The sequence below is a fragment of the Anolis sagrei genome, chromosome 9 (genome assembly GCF_037176765.1).
Source record: "Anolis sagrei isolate rAnoSag1 chromosome 9, rAnoSag1.mat, whole genome shotgun sequence".
Taxonomy (NCBI): Eukaryota; Metazoa; Chordata; class Lepidosauria; order Squamata; family Dactyloidae; genus Anolis; species Anolis sagrei.
In genome coordinates this window covers 30867783-30893409 of record NC_090029.1, presented here as the reverse complement: position 1 = coordinate 30893409, position 25627 = coordinate 30867783, and the positions used below count along the sequence as shown (strand labels likewise).

Genomic DNA, 25627 nt, shown 5'->3' with positions numbered 1-25627 from the left:
ACTAAAGATAGATAATACCCCATCGCTTTATAAATCATTTAAAGATGCTGTGGGCAGAAAGATGTTATCTGTTACCCAAGGAACCTCGCACACTGTTCAGAGTAGCATGCCCACAAAGGCTTCTTGCAGAAGGAGAAACTCACAGCTGTAGATAAAGCTTGCAGTTGTGGGTGCTGAAGACTGCCAATGCCATGCTTTCCTAATGTTCCATTTAAATGACTCTGATGCATTATGGCAGCAATAAAAGCTCAGGAAGAGGGAAAGCAAAACACTGCAGAAGAGCTATCAGGTGCTCATTAACACAGGATGGCAGATACAAGCATGGTTTCAGAACAGAAAGAGACCTGCCCCCTCTCTCTTCAATCTTACCCAATAGTAATCTATGGTAACCACATTAGAAAGTAGCAACTTCTTTACAGCTGAAGCAATCTTAAATAAATAAAAATGTAATGTTAGTTTTTGGGATTAACACAACTCAAAAACCACTGGATAAATTGACACCAAATTTTGACACTACACCCTTAACAGACCAACGAGTGACCATCACTCCTAACCCCCCCCCCCCAAAGGAGCAGAAAGGACTTAAAAACTCAAAAAAGCTAAATGACAATACAGATGCAGATGTCTGGCTTACTAACCATGGAGCCCTTGCTCTGCAGAGAGCAGGGACGCGCCTCTCTCAAGCACTGCTTTTGAGCCCAACTCTTTTCCGGCCTAGGTCTAGAGGGAAGGAATGAAGGAGGGAAAGGGGAAAGGAAAGAAGCAGGGAAGGGAAAAGAGAATGAAGGAAAAAAGCAGAGAAAGAAGGAAGGAAAGAGAGAATGAGGGAGGGAAAGAAAAAGGAGGGTATGCAGGAAAGAGGTAGAAAAAGAAGGGAGAGAAGGAAAAAAGAGAAAGAAGGAAGGAAGGAAGGAAGGAAGGAAGGAAGGAAGGAAGGAAGGAAGGAAAGAGAGAGGGAGGGAGGGAAGGAAGGAAGGAAGGAAGGAAGGAAGGAAGGAAGGAAGGAAGGAGAGAAGAAAGGAAGGAGAGAAGAAAGAGGAAGGGAAAGAAAAAGGGGGGAAGGAAGGAAAGAGGGAGAGAAGGAAGGAGAGAAAGAAAAAAGGAGAGAAAGAGGGAGTGAAGGTTGACCACAGCAATGCGTGGCAGGTACAGCTAGTAGGACTATATAATGCTTTATTTTTCTTGAATCTATGGCAATTCAGTTTCCCCCTCCTCCTGACTAATACTTTCATCCCTATATCACTGTTAAATTTTGACCTAACACATTCATATTCACTTCCCTTTGCTCTTAAAAACTCTGGGTAGTTCATATCAACCTCCATTGCCATATTCACAGCAATACTGCAAAGTATCATCCAGACATACAGAGATGCAAGAACCTAACTAGCTCAAGGTCAACTAGCGAGCTTTGTGGAAAAACAGAGATTTTAACCTAGGTTGGCAGAGCCAAAGCCCAATTTTTGTGGTTTGCAGCACACTGTCACGAAACTACAGATACAATCTCTCCCTCAAAATGATCAGTATTATTTTAATACATTTTCTTTATAAAGGCTAGCATATGAGAGTCTTATCCAAGGACATTTTATAGAGCAATGTTAGTGATGTGATTAATAATATTTATGGCAGTGATGATGGACAGTGACTGGCCCAAGGTAACCCAGTAAGCCAGATTCTGAACTCAACTCCCTCAGACCTATGGTTTTAGACACTGCGGCATCCCGCTCATTTCCATGCCTCTCCTATTAACTATGAACACCCCCCCCCCATCAAATATTCAGCAAAGCCTATCAATGATTCAGTAACGCAAAAGCAACAAGAGCTACGCTACTGTAGGGAAAGAAGGAAGGAAAGCACCATTGTGGTAACATGTGGCCCAAGATAACTCACAAGAGTTGTCCAGCTGGCCAGAATTTGAACACCGCACCTCCTGGTTGGTGCTTGATCAAATGTGGGGATTCTGCATCCCTGGCTTGAAAATGTATTTTCTTTTTATTCCAAAATGTCTTGATTTTGCTATTTCATATAAGATACAGCATTTTATTACACCATTGTATATTGCGGAATTTGAACATGCACAGATTTTGTATTCATGGAGGTCCTGGAATCAAACCCTAATAGAGGGCCCAATGTACATATAAATAATAATAGATATTACATTCACACACACACACACAAAATATCCAGGGATTCTGCATTGAAAATATTTTTTTGCTCGAAAATATGAAATAAATCGCTTGAAAATAAATCGCTTGAAAATACTTTTTTTAAATCCCCAAAGACCGTAATTTTGCTACGTTGTACAAGGGACACCTTTTTCCTAATCCTAATAATAGGACTTGAGCATTTATGAATCTGGGTATCCACTGAGGTTCTGGAACCAAACCCCAGTGGATACTGAGGGCCCACTGGATATATCTAATAATAATTAGTAATAATAATACATAATAACATACTACATATCTGTTTACACACACCACACATTTAAAATATTATGTATTTATTTTAATATAATACATAAAAACAATAATAAAACACTACAGTGTCAACATCACTGAATGCAACTTAAACAGGGAGGCAATCCCCCAAGTATGACATATGCGCCTAAATCATGATTTTACGAATCAGCGAACACTGTGGGTCCACTGCATATATCTAATAATAAGTAATAACACGTTACATCTCTATATATTAGTGTGTGTACATATACATATTAATACATATACACACATTCATAGTATAACAATATTGTACACACACACTATACACAGACAAACATAAAATTATAAAACAATACAAAAAAACCTACACAACAAAATCCTTAAATACAACTGAAACAAATGTGCCTGAACTACAATTTTATGACTCATGGATACTGTATCTATATATATGAAATAAATAATAATAAACATAATAACACATTATATATCTATCTTCCATATGTAAATATATCATTATTATTTAAATCCCTTTCTATATATATATGCACACAAATTTATGCTTCGGTGGATGCTGAGGGCCCACTGCATATATTAAATAATATAACACATTACATATCTACCGTATATAAATATATCATTTATTTCTATCTATATATTTATATATACACACATGCACACACCACACATACATATTTTATGTATTATTATATGATATAAAATACAACACATTACCATATATATGTATAAAACACATAAAATAACATATTAACTACCTATCTGCTATGTGTATCATAAAATAGCACATTACTACCTATCTTATATAAAATATAATACATATAAAACAACGTATTAGCTATCTATCTGCTATATATAAAATAATATGATACATAAAACACATTAGCTGTCTGCTAAATATATAATACATAAAAATAACACATTATGTTATATGTTATATATAACATATATTAAAAACACCCTGAGCTCCATAGGGTGATAAAGGTAAAGATTTCCCCTTGACATTAACTCTAGTTGTGTTTGACTCTGGGCATTAGTGCTCATCTCAATTTCTAAGCCGAAGAGCTGGCATTGTCCGTAGACACCTCCAAGGTCATGTGGCTGGCATGACTGCATGGAGTGCTGTTTACCTTCCCACCGGAATGGTACCTATTGAACTACTCATATTTGCATGTTTTTGAACTCCTAGGTTGGCAGAAACAGGGTCTAACAGCAGGAGCTCACCTCATCCCGAGGATTCAAACCACCCACGTTTCAGTCAGCAAGTTCAGCATCTCAGCGGTTTAACTCGATAGGGCAGGTTATAAATAAAGTACTATTGTTTTTATTATTATATTTTTATATTCTCTATCTATCATATATATACACACACACACATATACACACACACAAAATAACACATCTCCCTATCTGTAGTCATATGTTTTTCTATATTATACACACATAATATTATACATACATAATACTGTGTTGTCGAAGGCTTCCATGGCCTAAATCACTGGTTTGCTGTGAGTTTTCCAGGCTGTATGGCTATGTTCCAGAAGCATTCTCACCTGACTTTTGCACACATCTATGACAGGCATCCTCAGAGGTTGTGAGGTCTGTTGGAAACTAAGCAAGTGGGGTTTATATATCTGTCCAGGGTGGGAGGAAGAACTCTCACACTGCTTTCTGCCTGTGGGAATCCTTTTGTTGGGAGGTGTTAGCTGGCCCTGATTGTTTCCTGTCTGGAATCCCCCCCTTTTTAGTGTTGTTCTTTATTTACTGTCCTGATTGTAGAGGATTTTTTTTTAAAAAAAAATGGTAGGCAGATTTTGTTCATGTTCATGGTTTCCTCCATAAATTCCAGACAGGAAACAATCAAGGGTCTGGAGAACAAGCCCTATGAGGAGCAGCTTAATGAGCTGGGCATGTTTAGCCTGAAGAAGAGAAGGCTGAGAGGATACATGATAGCCATGCAAAAGTATGTGAGAGGAAGTCATAGGGAAGAGGGAGCAAACTTCTTTTCTGCTGCCCTGGAGACTAGGACGCAACTCCTGAACATGAGGAAGAACTTCCAGACTATGAATGCCATTCAGCAGCAGAACTCTCTGCCCAAGTGTAGTGGAGGTTCCTTTGGAGGCTTTGAAGCAGAAGCTGGATGTTCACGTGTTGGGGATGCTTTGAATGCAATTTTCCTGCTTCATTGCAAGTGGTTGGACAGGATGGCCCATAAGAATAATACAATATTATAACCATATATTTTATATTACATGTAATATTACTAATAATATTACAATATAACGGTATAGTATAACATAGTAAATATAATACTGATATTGTACTATCAGTACTATATTATTATGCTAATAATATAATATATTACATATGTGTGTGTGTATCTATCTATCTATCTATCTATCTATCTTGTAGGCTGCTCTGAGTCCCCTTCGGGGTGAGGAGGGCGGCATATAAATGCAGTAAATAAATAATTAAATAAATTAGGTATCTCCCAACTCTATGATTCTATAATCAGGGCCAGCTAGCACTTCCCAACAAAAGATTCCCCCAGGTACAAAGCAGCCAGGCTTTAAAGCTGCTAGAGCATTTAATGCTAATCAATTAAAAATGTAGAAAGAAGGCTTTCATAGCAGGAAGAAACAATCAGCGCCAGCTAACACCTCCCGACAAAGGATTCCCCCAGGCAGGAAGCAGCCAGGCTTTGAAGCTGCAAGACCATTCAATGTCAATTAAGCTGACCAGTTTCATCATCCACACCTGCCTTCAGCAGAACAACCTATGAAGAGGCCTGCCATAGATGTAGGCAAAACGTCAGGAGAGAATGCTTCTGGAAATATGGCCAGACAGCCTGGAAAACACACAACAACCCAGTGATTCCAGCCGTGAAAGCCTTCAACAACCCTGAGATCATGTTTATTTTGTCGAAGGCTTTCATGGCTGGAATCACTGGGTTGGTGTAGGTTTTTCAGGCTATATGGCCATGTTCTAGAACTCACAACCTCTGAGGATGCTTGCTGTAGATGCAGGCGAAACATCAGGAGAGAATGCTTCTAGAATATGGCCATATAGCCCGAAAAACATACAACAACCCTTGTTTATTTTATTTATTTTCATGGTTTCCTTTATGAATTCCAGACAGGAAATTCAAACAGGCAGGAAGCAGCCAGGCTTTAAAGCTGCTAGAGTCTCAATGGTTCTTAACTATAAGTTCCCAGGTGTTTTGGCCTTCAACTCCCAGAAATCCTAACAGCTGGTAAACTGGCTGGGATTTCTGGGAGTTGTAGGCCAAAACTCCTGGGGAGGGGCCCACAGGTTGAGATCCACTGTAGCTAGACCAGGGGTCCTCAAACTAAGGCCCAGGGGCCGGATGCGGCCCTCCAAGGTCATTTACCTGGCCCTCGCTCAGGGTCAACCTAAGTCTGAAATGTCTTGAAAGCACCCAACAACAATCCTATCTCATCAGCCAAAAGCAGGCCTATACATCCCATTGAAATACTAATAAGTTTATATTAGTTAAAATTATTCTTCATTTTAATTATTGTATTGTTTTAAAGTGTTTTTTGCACTACAGATAAGATATCTGCACTGCGCATAGGAATTCATTCATTTTTTTCCTAATTATAATCCTGCCCACCAACAGTTTGAGGGATTGTGACCTGGCTCTCTGTTTAAAAAGTTTGAGGACCCCTGAGCTAGACAATTTAATGCTAATCAATTAAAAAATTAAATTAAATTAAAAAATTGATTGATTAGCCCAGCCACATGCACCATGGAGGACCTTCTTGCAGCAACACCAGAAGCACTCCAAGTGGCCAGAGACTGGTCAAAGGACATTTAATCAACTACCAAACTCACACATTTTGTATCTTCTCTGTTTGTTTGCTTTGTTCTGTTAGAAATGTAATACTGGCTGCCCTGAGACGAGAAATAAATAAATAAATAAAAAATTTAGAACTAAGGCTTTTGTGGCAGGAAGAAACAATCAGGGCCAGCTAACACCTCCCGACAAAAAGGATTCCCCCAGGCAGGAAGCAGCCAGGCTTTGAACCTGCAAGGCCATTCAATGCCATTCAATGCCAATCAATTCACACTTGCCTCCAGCAGAACAGAACAACCTCTGAGGGGGATGCCTGCCATAAATGTGGGCGAAACGTCAGGAGAGAATGCTTCTAGAATATGGCGATATAGCCCGAAAAACATGCCTGGGCAGGAAGAAACAATCAGGGCCAGCTAAAACCTCCTGACAAAAAGGATTCCCCCAGGCAGGAAGGAGCCAGGCTTTGAACCTGCAAGGCCATTCAATGCCAATCAAGATGACCAACATTCACCCTTGCCTCTAACATTACAACCTCTGAGGGGGATGCCTGCCATAGATGTGGGCGAAACGTCAGGAGAGAATGCTTCTGGAAATATATATATATAAATATATATGAGAAGACCGGTATACAACACTGCCAAATTAATAATAAATAAATAAATTGGGGGGGGGGGGGTTTGAAGACCCTCAAGCCCCCCCCCCTTCCCGTCTACATGCCTGGGCAGGAAGAAACAATCAGGGCCAGCTAACACCTTGCGACAAAAAGGATTCCCCCAGGCAGGAAGCAGCCAGGCTTTGAACCTGCAAGGCCATTCAATGCCAATCAATTCACACTTGGCTCCAGCAGAACAGAACAACCTCTGGGGGGGGGGGGGTGCCTGCCATAAATGTGGGCGAAACGTCAGGAGAGAATGCTTCTGGAAATATGGCTATAGCCTGAAAAACATGCCTGGGCAGGAAGAAACAATGAGGGCCAGCTAACACCTCCTGACAAAAAGGATTCCCCCAGGCAGGAAGCAGCCAGGCTTTGAACCTGCAAGGCCATTCAATGCCAATCAAGCTGACCAATTCCAACATTCACACTTGCCTCCTGGCTGCTTCCTGCCTGGGGGAATCCTTTTTGTCGGAAGGTGTTAGCTGGCCCTCATTGTTTCTTCCTGCCCAGGCATGTTTTTCGGGCTATATGGCCATATTCTAGAACTCACAGCCTCTGAGAATGCTTGCTGTAGATGCAGGTGAAACATCAGGAGAGAATGCTTCTAGAATATGGCCATATAGTCCGAAAAACATGCCTGGGCAGGAAGAAACAATGAGGGCCAGCTAACACCTCCTGACAAAAAGGATTCCCCCAGGCAGGAAGCAGCCAGGCTTTGAACCTGCAAGGCCATTCAGAAACAATCAGGGCCGGCTAACACCTTGCGACAAAAAGGATTCCCCCAGGCAGGAAGGAGCCAGGTTTTGAACCTGCAAGGACATTCAGAAACAATCAGGGCCAGCTAACACTTTGCGACAAAAAGAATTCACTCAGGCAGGAAGCAGCCAGGCTTTGAACCTGCAAGGCCATTCAGAAACAATCAGGGCTGGCTAACACCTTGCGACAAAAAGGATTCCCCCAGGCAGGAAGCAGCCAGGCTTTGAACCTGCAAGGCCATTCAGAAACAATCAGGGCCAGCTAACATCTTGTGACAAAAAGGATTCCCCCAGGCAGGAAGCAGCCAGGCTTTGAACCTGCAAGGACATTCAGAAACAATCAGGGCCAGCTAACACTTTGCGACAAAAAGGATTCCCTCAGGCAGGAAGCAGCCAGGCTTTGAACCTGCAAGGCCATTCAGAAACAATCAGGGCTGGCTAACACCTTGCGACAAAAAGGATTCCCCCAGGCAGGAAGCAGCCAGGCTTTGAACCTGCAAGGCCATTCAGAAACAATCAGGGCCAGCTAACACCTCCTGGCAAAAAGGATTCCCCCAGGCAGGAAGGAGCCAGGCTTTGAACCTGCAAGGCCATTCAATGCCAATCAAGCTGACCAACATTCACACTTGCCTCCAGCAGAACAACCTCTGAGGATGCTTGCTGTAGATGCAGACGAAACATCAGGAGAGAATGCTTCTGGAAATATGGCCATATAGCCCGAAAAACATGCCTGGGCAGGAAGAAACAATCAGGGCCAGCTAACACCTCCTGACACAAAGGATTCCCCCAGGCAGGGAGCAGCCAGGCTTTGAACCTGCAAGGCCATTCAATGCCAATGAATTCACACTTGCCTCCAGCGGAACAGAACAACCTCTGGGGGGGGGGGGGATGCCTGCCATAAATGTGGGCGAAATGTCAGGAGAGAATGCTTCTGGAAATATAGCCAGGCAGCTGGGAACACTCAGAGCGACCCATACATAGCATTATATAATATGAATCATGCCAGTCTCCTTGGGGGCAAAGTCACAATGTGGAGGGCTTCCCCAGACTCCCCTTGGTGGGGTCCCCAAAGGGGCGCCCTGACCTCCCCTCAAGGCCCGCCTCCTCCCCCGCCAGCGCCTGTCAATCACCCCCTCAGAGAGGCCCTCCCCGCCATGGCCGCCTCTCTCTCCTGCCTTCCTTCTTTCCCTCCCTCACCGTTCTGGGCGCCGGTCGGCGTCGGGAAAAGGCTGCCTGCCGTCGCCAAGAGGAAGGAGAGAGCCGCCGGGAGCGGCCCGCATCGCCGCCGCCGCTGCATCATCATCATCATCGGGAGGCTGGAAAGGACGACGCCGGAGAAGGCGAGAAGGAGGAAGGCGAGGAGCCAAGGAAAGAGAGGCGCCCGCTCTCCCCCTCAGGGCTGTTCTACCGCAGCGCCGGAGCCTCGCGAGAACTGCGCCCCCACCTCTCGCGAGAAGCACCAACACCATCCAATAAATAAATAAAGGAATAAGGAGATGCGGGAGAAGGAGGAGGAGGAAGGGGGCGGGGCCTGGCCAGGGGAAGCCACGCCCCTTCTCGCCCTCTCCCGCCCGCCCAGCCTCACCGTGTCACGTGACAGCTCCTTCAGCAATGCGGGTTCAAGGCTTCTTCTTCTTTTTTTTTGGAATGCGAAAAATCCGGGTTGATCTAAAACGGATCCGAGATTCCCCCCCTTACACTGCATTAGATGCTCATTGTAGACACCAAGAATGCACTGCAAGGCAGTTAAGCAGCATTACATGGGGCTGCACTGTCATACACATGCATTATTACCTCTGCTATGTATTTTTATTAGTATTACATTGTAGATTTTATGTATTATATTAGTATTTGTATTATGAGTGTTGCATTACCTATTATATGTATTGTATTAGCATTAGTATGAATTATTACTATTACATTCCATATTAAATGTATTATATTTGTATTACTATGTATTATTAGTATTACATTCCATAATATATATATTATATTCATATTCTCATTAGTATTAGTATGTATGTATTATTACCATTTGTATATATAATTAGTATTACATTACCTATTATATGTATTATACTACTATTAGTATGTATTATTACTTATATGTATTATATTAGCATTAGTATGTATTAGTATTACATTCCATATTAAATGAATTATATTTGTATTATTATATATTATTAGTATTACATTACCTATTATATGTATTATATTAGCATTAGTTTGTATTAGTATTACATTCCATATTATATGTATTATATTCATATTAGTATGAATTATTAGTGTTACATTCCATATTATATGTATTATATTCATATTTATATGTATTATGAGAATTATATTCCATATTAAATGCATTATATTAGTATTGGTATGTATTATTAGTATTACATTCCATATTATATGTATTATATTCATATTAGTATGAATTATTAGTATTACATTCCATATTATATGTATTATATTCATATTTATATGTATTATGAGAATTATATTCCATATTAAATGTATTATATTAGTATTGGTATGTATTATTAGTATTACATTCCATATTATATGTATTATATTAGCATTACTATGTATTATTAGTATTACATTCCTTATTATATGCATTATATTCATATTTATATGTATTATGAGAATTATATTCCATATTAAATGTATTATATTAGTACTGGTATGAATTATAAGTGTTACATTCCATATTATATGTATTATACTAGTATTAGTATGTATTATTAGTATGACATTCCATATTATATGTATATTAGTATTAATATGCATTATTAGTATTACATTCCATATTAAATGTATTATATTCGTATTAGTATGTGCTATTAGTATTACATTCCATATAATATGAATTATACTAGTATTAGTATGTATTATTAGTATTACATTACACATTATATGTATTATATTCGTATTAGTATGCACCGAGTGTGCCAGTGACCACTGGGACCACCTGGACTGGTTTATGCCAGAGCCTTTGCAGTTCGATTTTAAGGTCTTGATAGCGGCTGAGTTTTTCCTGTTGCTTTTCCTCAATGCGACTGTCACCCGGTATGGCGACATCAATCATCCAGACTTTTTTCTTTTCCACAATCGTGATGTCTGGCGTGTTGTGTTCCAAAACTTTGTCAGTCTGGATTCAAAAGTCCAACAGTATTTTTGCGTGTTCATTTTCCACTCCCTTTGTAGGTTGATGATCCCTTTACCAGTTCTTGACTCCTGGCAGGTGGTACTTGTGACATTAGTTCCAGTGAATCATTTGGCCCACAGAGTTGTGCCTCTGTTTGTAGTCCGTCTGTGCAATTTTCTTGCAGCAGTTGTGGAGATGATCCATGGTTTCATCAGCTTCCTTGCACAGTCTGCATTTTGAGTCATCTGCTGATTTTTCAATTCTGACCTTAACTGCATTTGTTCTGGTGGTAGTGGTGGTGGTGGTGGTTGTTGTTGTTGTTGTTATTATTATTATTAGCCTTCTCTGTTAAAGAGTACAGGAGCCACACCAAACTGTAACTTCCAGGATTCGGTAGCATTGAGCCATAGCAGTTGAAGTGCTGTCAAACTGCATTAATTATCCGGTGTAGATGCATCTTTTGAGTTACAGATATATATTTGGGCTAAATCAGAATCCAACAGCAGGTGGCGCAGATGGGCTCCTTGAGTTCAGAGGAGAGGATTCACACTTGAAATAATATGCTGAGCAAAAGAAAGAGAAATATTCCTGTATGAGGAATTGATAGGACTGCATAGTATAGCAGAATGAAAGCTTTGGAAAGGACTGCAAGGATTACGTACTCCAAGTCCCTGCTGTACAGGAACATATATAAATACAGGCATTCCAAAATCCCCCAAACTGATGCAGTTCGACATGGCTTTCTTTGTATCGGCTCAATGCTCTGGCATCCTGGGATTTGTAGTTTGGCGAGGCAACAAAGACCTTGTAAACTACGACTCCCATGGTTGCATAGAATTGAACCAAGACAGGTAAAGTAGTGAAAAATTGCATTAATTCTACAACGTAGAGGCACCCCTACACTTCTGGTACCAAGAATTTTGGATAAGGGATACTCAACCTAGCGCCCAGACACGCATCAAGGAACATGAAAGGCACTGCAGACTACTTCAACCAGAGAAGTCAGCCATAGCAGAGCACCTGATGAACCAGCCTGGACACAGCATATTATTTGAGAACACAGAAATGCTGGACCACTCTCACAGCCACCATGTCAGACTACACAGAGAAGCCATTGAAATCCACAAGAAGCATGTGGACAATTTCAACAGAAAGGAGGAAACCATGAAAATGAACAAAATCTGGCTACCAGTATTAAAGAACTCTAAAATTATAACAGCTAAACAACAGAGAGGAAGAAACCAGGCACAGATTAACACCTCCCAGCAACAGATTTTCCCAGGTTCAGGCAGGCCTTCAAATGCTAATGAAGGTGATTAGCTAAACATTCACACCTAACTGCAGCAGGGAAGAACTCCTTGCCCCACCCCAGCCATTCCACAGATATATAAACCCATTGTCCTAATTCCAACAGACCTCTACCTCTGAGGATGCTTGCCATAGATGCAGGCGAAACGTCAGGAGAAATGCCTCTAGAACATGGCCATATAGCCCGAAAAAACCCACAAGAACTGAGATACTCAACCTGTTTATTACCCACAGCCATTGTTCTGTGGTGTCTCGCAGGATAGAGTATTGTCCCCCATGTTGTTTAACATCTACATGAAGCCATTGGGTGAGATTATTGGGGGTTTTGGAGTTCGATGGTATCTGTATGCAGATGATATCCAACTCTATTACTCCTTTTCCAGTAGATGCTAAGGAGGCTGTCCAGGTCCTGAACTGGTGCCCGGCCGCTGTGACAGTCTGGATGAGGGCGAACAAACTGAAGTTGAATCCAGACAAGATAGAGGCACCCCTGGTCAGTCGCAAGACCGAACAAAGTTAAGGGTCTCAGCCTGGGCTGGATGGGGTTACACTCCCCTTGAAGACAGTTTGGGGGTCCTCCTGGATTTATCGCCAAGCCTGGAGTCTCAGTTTGTGGTGGTGGCTGAGGGGAGTTTCGCACAATTAAAACCTGTGCGCCAGCACCTTGCGAAGTCAGCTTTGGCCGCGGTGGTCCATGCTCTCATTACATCCAGGATAGATTACCGCAATGCATTCTACATGTAGTTGCCCTTGAAGACTGTTTGGAAGCTTCAACTAGTCAAATGAAAGGCAGCCAGGTTAATAACTAGGGCGGCATACAGGGAGCATACAACTTCCATGTTGCGTCAGCTCCAATGGCTGCCGGTTTGCTAGCGGGCACATTTCAAAGTGCTGGCTTTGGCCTATTAAGCCCTAAATGGCCTCGGACCTGTTTACCTGTCCGAACGCATTTCCCTTTTTGAACCACTGTGGAAACTAAGATCTTGTGTGGAGGAACTGCTCTCAGTCCCATCACTATCACAGGTGCGTTTGGTGGGGACGAGTGGCAGGGCCTTCTCAGTGATTGCCCCCCGGTTATGGAACTTCCTTCTTGGCAATATGAGATCAGCCCCCTCTCTCCTATCCTTCAGAAGGGTAGTGAAGGCCTGGCCTTTGGGGCAGGGCAAGGAGGCAAAAGGGTGTCCTGAGATAGTTTTTAAACAACCGATTTTAATGTGGATATACCGTATATACTTGAGTATAAGCTGACCCGAATATAAGCCGAGGCACCTAATTTTACCACAAAACTCTGGGAAAACATATTGATTTGAGTATCAGCCCAGGGTGAGAAATGCAGCAGCTACTGGTCAATTTCAAAATAAAAAGAGATACCAATAAAATTATGTTATTTTTTAAAATACTTTTCATTGAATTTTTTGGTGAATGTAATAAAAGAATATATATATAAAAGAATATATATATAAAAGAATATATATATAAAAGGACATATATATATATTGAGGCATCAGTAGGTTATATTCAAAAAATAGGCATCAGTAGGTTGAATATTTACATAAAACTAATTTAAGACTGTCCGATTCTGATGAAACCATTATTCTCACCTTAAGACTGTCCAACTCTGATGAAACCATTATTCTCACCTTCTTCAATGTAAATGTACTTACACATCCTTCCAATAATAATAGAGTAAAATAATAAATGTAATATTAAGAGTAAAACAATAAATGGAATAAAACAATAGTAAATACGGTAAAATAATAAGAGTAAAATAATATATATAAATAAAAATGTAATGTTCGTTTGTGGGATTAACATAACTCAAAAACCACTGGATGAATTCACACCAACACCTACAATCAAAGAGCATTCTGAACTCCAGCAATGATGGAAATGAACCAAACATGGCATACAGGACTCCCATGACCAACAGAAAACACTAGATGGGTTTGGTAGGCATTGGCCTTCAGCTCGGGAGTTGTAGTTCACCTAAATCCAGAGAGCACTGTGGACTCAAAAAATGATGGATCTGTACCAAACTTGGCACAAATATTCCATATGCCCAAATATGAACACAGATGGAGTGTGGGGGAAATAGACCTTGACATTTGGGAGTTGTAGTTGCTGGGATTTATAGTTCACCTACAATCAAAGAGCATTCTGAACCCCACCAACAACAGAATTGGGGCAAACTTCCCACACAAAACCCCCATACTTAAGGCCATCCAGTCCAACTTCTTCACCAGGGCAAGAAAATGTAATCAAAGCCCTCCTGACAAAGAGCCATCCAGCCATAGATATAGATAGATAGATATGATTCACACAGAGAGAGATATAGTATTACAGATTTGAAAGGGACCCCTAAAGAAGGACAATGATACGTTGCGTGTTCCAGAGAAGGCAAACTAGACACTCTCCACATCAACACTGACAAAGAAACAGCAAGAAATACTGTTTACCTACAAGCATAAAGAAATTACATAGATTAGAAACCAACACTTTTTAATTACTTTATTTTCCAGATCACCAGACTGGGCCACAGCAATGCGTGGCAGGGGACGGCTAGTGTAATAGTAGTAGTAGTAATAATAATAATAATAATAATAATAATAATAATAAACATAATAACTTTAATAAAATAATACTAATAACAAAGGAAAATAATAAATAATCTTGACTCAAATATAAGCCGAGGGGAGCTTTTACAGCCTAAAAAAGAGGTTGAAAAACTGGGCTTCTTCATCATCATCATCATTTAATTACTTATTAATCGCCCTCCATCCAAGATGCTCTAGGCAATTTACAAGCTAAAATTGTAAAGGATAAAAATACATACATACAGATATTGATAAAATTAACAAAGATCAAAAGCTCTAGTAAAAAGCCAGGTCTTAAGTGCTAGGGTAAAAGGCCCCAACTCATGCATGGCTCTCATGTAGGGCGGCAAGGAATTCCACAAGGGAGGGGCAGAAATAGTCCTTTCCAAGTGCACTTCTCTAGGACCCGGTATATGGAGTTAGTCACGTTGGGATGGTCGTTGCGACCTCCAATGATAGAGAAGGAGAGGCGGTCCCTAAGGTACAATGGACCCTGGCCGTAAAAATTTTTAAAGGTCAGAACTAGCATCTTATATAGACCACGGTAATCAGTTGGAAACCAATGCAAATGGCGCAACACTGGTGTTATATGGCATTTCATGGGTGTTCTTGTGAGTAGCCTGGCTGCAGCATTCTAAACAATACGGAGCTTTCAGGTCGTAGACATCGGAAGGCCAACATACAGGGCATTGCAATAGTCCAGCCTAGACGTGACCGTGGCATGGATGACTGTTGCCAGAGCCTCATCAGATAGGGAGGGTGCCAATTGCCTCGCTTGTCGTAGATGGAAAAAGGCCGTTTGCTGGCAGCAGCGACCTGAGCTTCCATTGTCAGCTGCGAATCCAAAACGACACCCAGGCTCTTAACGGTAGGTGAAGGAGATAGGGCGGCACCATCGAAGGTGGGTAGCAAATGGGTCAGACCAATCGAGCGGCCATGCCAGAGAATCTCAGTCTTCGCCGGGTTCACCTTCAGTCTACTAGTACGTAGCCAGTTCGACAGAGCCTCCAGACATAAGGTGAAATTGTCTGGTATTGATGTTGCTTGAGTATATACAGTAAGTGATTTTAATGTTTCTATATATATTTATGGTTTTATAATCTGGCATTGAATGTTTGCTGTATATATGTTGTGCTCCACCCTGACTCCCCTGAGTTGGAGTGAGAAGGGCGGAATATATATGTTTTAATAAATAAATAATATAATTTTGCATGATTTTTAGGGGAACTCTGTAGACCTGACATGGAGCAAAGGCGTATTTTAGCTCCAGGAGTACATCAACTCATCCTTGTCGCTTCATTGCGTCTCTATCTTTCGTCGAATGGTGATGGAGCGAGTCAACCAGAAATGCCAATACATTTGCTAAACGTTTTTAATTACAATGAAATAAAGAGAGTCGCACCAGCAGCAGCCCAGAGTCGGTTATTACGGGGCTTCCGATCAGCATTCCCGGCGGCTATTTTAATGATGGATCATTTAGAGCCTATTTGCTGCTTCGTATTGGATTTGTGATCTGCCTGCTGTTATCTGCCCCGTTGGCAATGTTCAGGGCGGACGTCAGATTTCCTATTTAAAGAATCATAGAGTTAGAAGAGATCCCCAAGGGTCACCCAGTCCAACCTCATTCTGCCAGACACAATTCAAGCCCTCCCAACAGATGGCCATCCGGAGAAGGGGACTCTGCTGGACTCCTCAACAGCATACTCCACTGCTGGACAGCTCTTACCATCAGGAGGTTTCCCTAATGTTTCGGTGGAATCTCTTTCTACCAGAATCTCTTATAAGGTTGTCCCTTTCTCAAACTACAATTCCTATCAATGTGTAGCATTGAGCCATCGCAATTTGAGTGATGTCAAATTGCATTGATTCTACAGTGTCTAAATGGCACCTTTAGTCAACCTTTTGTTGACACATTCCATCTTGTCAATTCCTTGAAGCAGAATCATTCAATGCATGTTTTTTTCCATTATTTTCCATTTAATCCAGGAAATACCCTTGGTTTATACTCCAGTCAACATTATTTATTATTTTACTGGGTTGTTATTATTATATTTATTATTTTACTCTATTTATTATTACATTTACATTACTTTATTATTTTTATTTTATTACATTTATTATTTTACTCTATTATGATTGCATTTACATTACTCTGTTATTACATTTATTATTTCACTCTATTATTGTTATTACATATATTATTTTATTCTATTTACTATTATTACATTTATTATTTTACTCTATTATTACATTTACATTACTTTATTACTATTATTATTACAGTCATTATTTCACTCTATTAATGTTATTACATTTATTATTTTATTCTATTTATTATTATTATATTTATTATTTTACTCTAATATTATTATTACATTTACATTATTTTACTCTATTACTATTATGATTACATTAATTATTTCACTCTATTATTGTTATTACATTTATTATTTTACTCTTTATTATTATTATTATTATTATTATTGCATTTATTATTTTACTCTGTTATTACATTTACATTACTATATTACTATTATTATTAAATTTATTGCTATTACATTTATTATTTTACTCTATTATTGTTATTAAATTAATTATTTTACTCTATTATTATTGGAAGGATACGTAAGCACATTGACATTGAAGAAGGTTAGAATAATGATTTCATCAGAGTTGGACAGTCTTATCTTACAGTTTTATGTAAATATTCAGAAATAATTAACCTCCTGATGCCTCAATTAATGTAATTTGATTGGTATCTATTTTTATTTTGAAACTAGCTGTCCCCTGCCACGCGTTGCTGTGGCCCACATGGCTGTTCTGTGTGGGAGTTTTGGCCCAATTCTATCATTGGTGGAGTTCAAAATGCTCTGTGATTGTATGTGAACTACAAATCCCAAGAACTACAACACCCAAATGTCAAGCTTCTATTTTCCCCAAACTCCACCAGTGCTCACATTTGGGCATATTGAGTATTCGTGTAGAGTTTGGTCCAGATCCATCATTGTTCGAGTCCACAGTAATATCTGGATGTAGGTGAACTACAACTCCAAAACCAAAGGACACTGCCCACCAAACCCTTCTAGTATTTTCTGTTGGTAATGGGAGAACTGTGTGCCAAGTTTGGTTCAATTCCATCGTTGGTGGGGTTCAGAATGCTCTTTGATGGTAGGTGAACTATAAATCCCAGAAACTACAACTCCCAAATGACAAAATCAATTTTTTTAGTGAAGGACATACATTGGGTTGTTAGGTGTCTTGTGTCCAAATTTGGTGTCAATTCGTCTAGTGGTTTTTGAGTTCTGTTAATCCCACAAACGAACATTACATTTTTATTTATATAGATTTACTTACAAGTAGCTGCTGCATTTCCTGCCCTTGGCTTATACTCAAGTCAATAAGTTTTCCTATTTCTTTGTGGTCAAATTAGGTGCCTCGGCTTATATTCGGGTCGGCTTATACTCGAGCATATACGGTATTTATTGGCCATGGCTTCTTTGGATATGTGGAAAAATCAGGCAAACATGCAAGAGCAAAGCAGACATTCCTGCCTATTCAGCTTCACCGATGAATTGAAGTTCCAGGCAGGCTGTGACTGATAGTGACTCAGCCCAGAATGTGGTCAAACTTACACATTCTTGGGTCTTTTGGGACTCTTCCTCTTGGTTTGCTGCTCCGAAATCAGTCACCAGCCAATGACTCAGGCAGACATTTCTGCACTGAAAACACATTCTTCTCGCATAAATCGAATCCCCAGACTTGGCCACAGACTTCCAAAATAGATCCAGAATCCATCAAAGGCAGTTCTTATTTTTTCACATATAATTTTTGGAATATGTCAGTTACTATTAGTAATAGTAATATTGATGTTCTAGTGCAGTGTTTCCCAACCTTCCTCATGCCACGACCCCTTAATGCAGTTCCTCATGTTATGGTGATTCTCAACCATAATATTACTTTCGTTGCTACTTCGTAACTGTAATTATGCTACTGTTAGTAATTGTAATGTAAATATCTGCTATGCAGCATGGGTATTCATTCACTAGCGTGATGGTGCGAGTGGCGCCACCTATATGTAGAATTGTTAGTTGCAAAATTTAAACTGTTGTATCATGCTTAATCCTGCCTTTTTACCCTGCCTATGTATAGTTGGATTGATTGGTTATTTATAGTTGTCAATCAATGTTGTTTGCAGCAGTTATATTGCTGCCTCAGCTCAATTGTTTGGCTCCACCTCTTCCTGGAGGAGGGAAGTGCTTTCCTTTTCCATTCCACCATCAGACCTTCTATCAGATGGATGTGAGAAAGAGACTTGGCTCTAAAAGGCCCTGATTAAGTTACCTTTCAGCACCAATTCTGAGGTTCTTACCCTTGAAACTTATACTTCATGTTCAGATCAACCTGGACATCTTCTTCTTTGGAAGACGCCTGTGCGTGGGTTTTTTTAATGTGTGGAGGTCAGTGCACAACTGATCAACACACAGACTTCACAGAGTGAGGTTCCACTGGTGATGTAGTTTAACACAATGACCGTGGCTTCTCAGTCTGTTGCAGTCTTCTTCCGCCTTCGCAGCCGTTGTAACATGTGCCATGTTATCCTCCGCCTGCTCCGCCGTTGAGGTCTTTGGGTCTTCGTCAGTCCTGCAAATCTCCTGGGAAGACAAGCGGACAAACGTCAGTGTGCTGGAAGAAGCAAAGACCACCAGCATTGAAGCGATGGTCCTCCAACATCAACTCCGCTGGGCCGGCCACGTTGTCCGGATGCCTGACAACCGTCTCCCAAAGCAGCTGCTCTACTCCGAACTTAAGAACGGAAAACGGAACGTTGGTGGACAGGAAAAGAGATTTAAAGATGGGCTCAATGCCAACCTTAAAAACTCTGGCATAGACACTGAGAACTGGGAAGCCCTGGCCCTTGAGCGCTCCAGCTGGAGGACAGCTGTGACCAGCAGTGCTGCAAAATTTGAGGAGGCACGAGTGGAGGGTGAAAGAGTGAAACGTGCCAGGAGGAAGGCGCGTCAAGCCAACCCCGACCGGGACCGCCTTCCACCTGGAAACCAATGCCCTCACTGCGGAAGAAGATGCAGAGCAAGAATAGGGCTCCACAGCCACATACGGACCCACAAGGAAATCCATAATGGAAGACCATCTTACTCGTCCAACGAGGGATCGCCTAAGTAAGTAAGTAAGTAAGTAAGCAACCTGGACAACGTTGGGAAGTCTCAAGCACCTTCAAACCAGTCCTTTGGCACCAGAGGAAGACTTTGTGTCTTCAAACATAGGCCATTTGGACTGGGGTTGTGGATTGCTCCGGCATTCACAGCCATTGAGAAAGAGGGACCTGCAAAACTCCTTGGACCCAAGACAACCAGAGACTGTAATGTATATTTTCCTTTACCCCTCTGAAACTACCAGCTTATTGCCTTAAAGGGATAACTCTTTGTGAACAATAAAACCTATTTTGAGTTATCTACAGTGTTTTGGTCCTTGGTGGTTCCAGTTTTCCTAAAGGAGGACAAGAAGCAATCCCCTGGGGGAAAGATGTCACATCTATGCCTCTTTCACTAAGAGTCACAGCCCCCCAGGTGCGATGGCATAACTAGACCAAATTTGGCACAAATACCCAATTCTCCCACATTTGGTGGGGTTGGAAGGGGGATTGATTTTGTGATTTGGGAGTTGTAGTTGCTGGGATTTATAGTTCACCTACAATCAAAGAGCATTCTGAACTTCACCAACGATGGAATTGAACCAAACTTGGCACACAAAACTCCCATAATCAACAGAAAATCCTGGAAGGGTTTGGTGGGCATTGACTTTGAGTTTTGGAGTTGTAGTTCACCTACATCCAGAGAGCACTGTGGACTCAAACAATGAGGAATCTGGACCAAACTTGACACAAATACTCAATAAGCCCAAATGTGGACACTGGAAGAGTTTGGGGAAAATAGACCTTGACCTTTGGAAGTTGTAGTTGCTGGGATTTATAGTTCACTTACAACCAAAGAGCATTCTGCACCCCACCAAAGATAGAATTGGACCAAATTTCCCACACACAACCCACATAACCAACAGAAAATACTGTGTTTTCTGATGGTCTTTGGTAACCCCGCTGACATCCCCTCACACCCCCCCCCGGGGTCCCGACCCCTAGGTTGAGAAATGCTGCTCTAGGGATTCCTGGTCCCCCGGCGATACAGCAGGTTAGACTGCTGAGCTGCTGAACTTGCTGCTCGAAAGGTGGGCAGTTTGAATCCTGGGAGTGGGGTGAGCTCCTGCTGTTAGCCCCAGCTTCTGTCAACCTAGCAGTTTGAAAACATGCAAATGTGAGTAGATCAATAGGTACTGCTCCTGCAGGAAGGTAACAGCACTTCATGCTGTCATGCTGGCGACATGACCTTGGTGGTGTCTACAGACAATGCCGGCACTTCAATTATTGCATTTTCTAAGAGTTATTTCCTTATCAGAGCTCCGGTGTTTCAGCAGGTTAAACAGCTGAGCTGCTGAACTTGCTGACCAAAAGGTCAGCAGTTTGAATCCTGGGAGCAGGGTGGCATTTGAGAGTTTATAAGTCATCTGCAATCAAATAGCATTCTGAACCCCACCAACGAGAGATTTGGGCCAAACTTCCCACACAAAAACCCCATGACCAATAGGGATTTGGAAGGAATTGACAGTGATTTAGGGGAGATGTATTTCACCTACATCCAGAGAGCACTGTGAACCCAAACAATGATGGATCTGGACCACACTTGGTATGAATACTCAATATGCCCAAATGTGAACACAGATGGGGTTTTGGGAAAACAGATCTTGACATTTGGGAGTTGTAATTGCTGGGATTTATAGTTCACCTACAATCATAGAGCATTCTGAACTCCACCAATGATAGAATTTGGCCAAACCTCCCACACAGAACCCCCATGACCAACAGAAAATACTACGTTTTCTGATGATGTTTTGCAATCCATCTGACACCCCCTTGTGCCCCCCCCCCCCGGGGTCCTGAACCCCAAGTTGAGAAACACTGTTCTAGTGCATTAATATTGTAGAATTGTTGCAATGTGACACCACTTTAACTACCATGACTCAATGCAATGGAATATTGGATTTGTAGTTTGGGGAGGGGCACCAGTATTCTTTTAAATACCTCCCACACAGAACCCCCATGACCAACAGAAAATACTACATTTTCTGATGATGTTTTGCAATCCATCTGACACCCCCTTGTGCCCCCCCCCCCAGGGGTCCTGACCCCCAAGTTGAGAAACACTGTTCTAGTGCATTAATATTGTAGAATTGATGCAATGTGACACCACTTTAACTACCATGACTCCATGCAATGGAATACTGGATTTGTATTTTGGTGAGGGGCACCAGTATTCTTTTAAATACCTCGTAAAACTACACCTCCCAAGGTCCCATAGCATCCAGCCCTGGCAGTTAAAGTGCTGTCAAGCTGCATCCATTCTACAGTGTAGGTGTGCACTCACAATAGCTGCTGCCCTGGTTCCCATAATGCAGTGGGGCGACACTCTCCAGAATATAAATATAAGGGATATAAATGGAAAAGAAGGCTTACTCATATCCCTCACAACAGGAGCGGTTCCCATAATGCAAGCGAATGCGGTGCTGAAGTTGGTGTTTCTCCAAGAAAGAATCCAAAGGGCAAGACAGATTGCAAAAAAGTGTTTATGTAGTTTCTCCTAGAAACTGTCCCAAAAAAGATAGATGCAATACGACCAATGTTTTTTGCTCTGGAGAAGGAATGTGCGAGCATTAGAAGAGATAAGAAGAGATAAGATAAAAAGAATGCACAGTGTGGTTTGGGAATATTTCATACCTTCCAACCCTTCAGAGATTAAGTTATGCCAGACTAATCTGATCTCTTTTTTCGATAAAGTTACAAGCTGGGTAGATGCGAGGAATGCCGTGGATGGAGCGTACCTGGATTTCAGGAAGGCCTTCGACAAGGTCCCCCATGACCTTCTGGCAAACAAACTAGTCCAGTGTGGGCTAGGCAAAACTAGGGTGAGGTGGATCAGTAATTGGTTAAATGGACGAACCCAGAGGGTGCTCACTAATGCTTCCTCTTCATCCTGGAAAGAAGTGACAAGTGGAGTGCCGCAGGGTTCCGTCCTGGGCCCGGTCCTGTTCAACATCTTTATTAATGACTTAGATCAGTGGTTCTCAACCTTCCTAATGCCGTGACCCCTTAATCCAGTCCCTCATGTTGTGGTGACCCCCAACCATAATATTGTTTTCGTTGCTACTTCATAACAGTCATTTTACTACTGTTATAAATCATAATGTAAATATCTGATATGCAGGATGCATTTTCATTCACTGGACCAAACTGGGCACAAATACCCATTACACCCAAATTTGAATGCTAGTGGGGTTGGGGGAGGATTGATTTTGTAATTTGGGAGTTGTAGTTGCTGGGATTTATAGTTCACTTATAATCAAAGAGCATTCTGAACTTCACCAGCGATGGATTTGAACCAAACTTGGCTCCCATGACCAATGGAAAACACTGGAAGGGTTTGATGGGCATTGACCTTGAGTTTGGGAGTTGTAGTTCTCCTATATCCAGAGAGCACTGTGGACTCATGCAATGGTGGATCTGGACCAAACTTGGCATGAATACTCAATATGCCCAAATGTGAACACTGCTGGAGTCTGGGGAAAATGGATCTTGACATTTGGGAGTTGTAGTTGCTGGAATTTATAGTTCATTACAATCAAAGAGCATTCTGAACTCCATCAATGATAGAATTGGCTCAAACTTCCCACATGGAATCCCCATGACGATCAGAAAATACTGTGCTTTCTTATGGTCTTTGGCGACCCCTCTGACACCCCCTGGTGACCCCCTCGGGGGTCCCGACCCCCAGGTTGAGAAACACTGACTTAGATGAAGGGCTAGAAGGCAGGATCATCAAGTTTGCAGTGTCAAATTGGGAGGAAGAGTCAATACTTCAGAGGACAGGAGCAGAATTCAAAACAATCTTGACAGATTAGAGAGATAAGTGGCCAAAACTAACAAAATGAAGTTCAACAGTGACAAATATAAGATACTCCACTTAGGCAGAAAAAAACAAAATGCAAAGATACAGAATGAGGGATGATGATGCCTGGCTCGAGAGCAGTATGTGTGAAAAGATCTTGGAGTCCTTGTGGACAGCAAGTTAAACATGAGCCAACAATGTGGTGTGGTGGCAAAAAAAGCCAGTGGGATTTTGGCCTTCATCAATAGGAGCCTAGTGTCTAGATCCAGGGAAGTCATGCTACCCCTCTATTCTGCCTTGGTTAGACCACACCTGGAATATTGTGTCCAATTCTGGACACCACAATTCAAGAGAGATACTGACAAGTTGGAATGTGTCCAGAGGACGACGACTAAAATGATCAAGGGTCTGGAGAACAAGCCCTATGAGGAGTGGCTTAAGAAGCCGGGATTAATGAGCAGGCAAGATTGTCTGCAATTAAGGCTCCGCAGAAGCACTTGCTTGGCTAGCAAGCGAAAAGCCAAGGGTGCCAAAGGTCAACGCAATGCATTCATGTCTGCAAAGGATATTTAGCCTTGTAGCTGACAAGCAGGGGCTGTCAGTCCAACGTAGCTCTTCTCATGCAAACTTCTGTGAATTAACTTTGGCTTTTAGCAGCATGCTTCTGGCTTCCTGAGTCTGCGATTTGGGCCTTGTTTTCAACTGTTTTCCATGGGCTCTTGTTTGACCATTGCTAAAGGATTATGCTTCATGTTTTTGCCTTTGGATCTTGGGAACTTTGTCTTTGCATTTAAGCCTTTGTCCTGCCTATGGAACTCTTGCATTTCTTATACTTTGTTTTGATTTTGCCTTTTTCTCAATAAACTACAAAACCTACAGCTTTGGTGTGCTGGTGACTGGAGCAAGGTGAAAGCTATCCTGAGTTGCAACAGTATGTCTCATTAAGAGACACATTCACAGTTTTAACGTGGTGAGATGTGTTCTACACTGGGCATGCATACTCAGCAGCAGAGTAGCATAGCGCAAGGGCAGATGTCTTCACTGTATCTGGTTGTGATCCCCAGGTTGTGCCAGTCAGCTTTTGTATGATATTGTATCTGGCACCCACTTTTTGCTTGATATTCAGGCAGTGCTTCTTGTAGGTCAGAGCACAATCCAGAGTGACTCCCAGGCATTTGGGAGATGCAGGTGAAACGTCAGGAGAGAATGCTTCTAGAACATAGCCATATGGCCTGAAAAACCTACAACCCAGTGATTCCAGCCATGAAAGTCTTTGACAATACAACCCAAAGATTGCTGGGTACCCAAGCTAGTGTAAAATAAATAATAGCAAAGTTAAGGTGCAGACAGACACTGAATATAATGGAAGCTTTTTGTGCTGGCACAATTGTGCCAGAAGCTAAATTTTGCACGTGTTTCTGTTAGCCAGGCATTTTGCAGTTAAGCAGCTTTCCCAAGGCTGCAGTCATAGGCTAGCAGCCTGCCTATCATCGTTGGGGCTTTTGGAACCACCCTTTCCCCCAGGTTCAGGAGGGAAAGGGGGGCAGTTTGTTCAGTCTTACAGTTGAAGCCCAACTACAGGATGTGTGAGTTTTTCCCTCCTGTACAAAAACTTCGTTTCTTACAAGCTTGACTGGGGAAGACAATTCTCATAGCTTTACTAAGAAATACGGCACAGCCCTTGTTGGGATTAAAGAAACAGATTCACAGCATTTGTGGAAAAAATCCAAAGGACTCTAGCTGGAAAATCTTCAGAGTTTTAGCCAGTAATGTCTACTTGGGTACCCATAAAGCAAATTAGAACCGAGAGTAGGGCCCCATGCCAGCTAAGCCTAAAAGACAGATTGCCCAGGGAGGGGTCAAAAGGATTTCCCTCATAGAAGAAATAA

At 41.6% G+C, this 25627-nt stretch overlaps 1 protein-coding gene across 1 annotated transcript in view; it reads right to left on the bottom strand.

Moving 5' to 3' along the window:
* Positions 1-9128, bottom strand: part of NPTN (neuroplastin) — a 49501-nt gene extending 40373 nt beyond the window's left edge. The window contains exon 1 of the mRNA XM_060755261.2: positions 8878-9128. Coding sequence (XP_060611244.2) covers positions 8878-8989 — 112 coding nt within the window. The 5' untranslated portion in view covers positions 8990-9128. The remainder of the gene's footprint in view (positions 1-8877) is intronic.
* Between the last annotated feature and the right edge of the window lie 16499 nt (positions 9129-25627).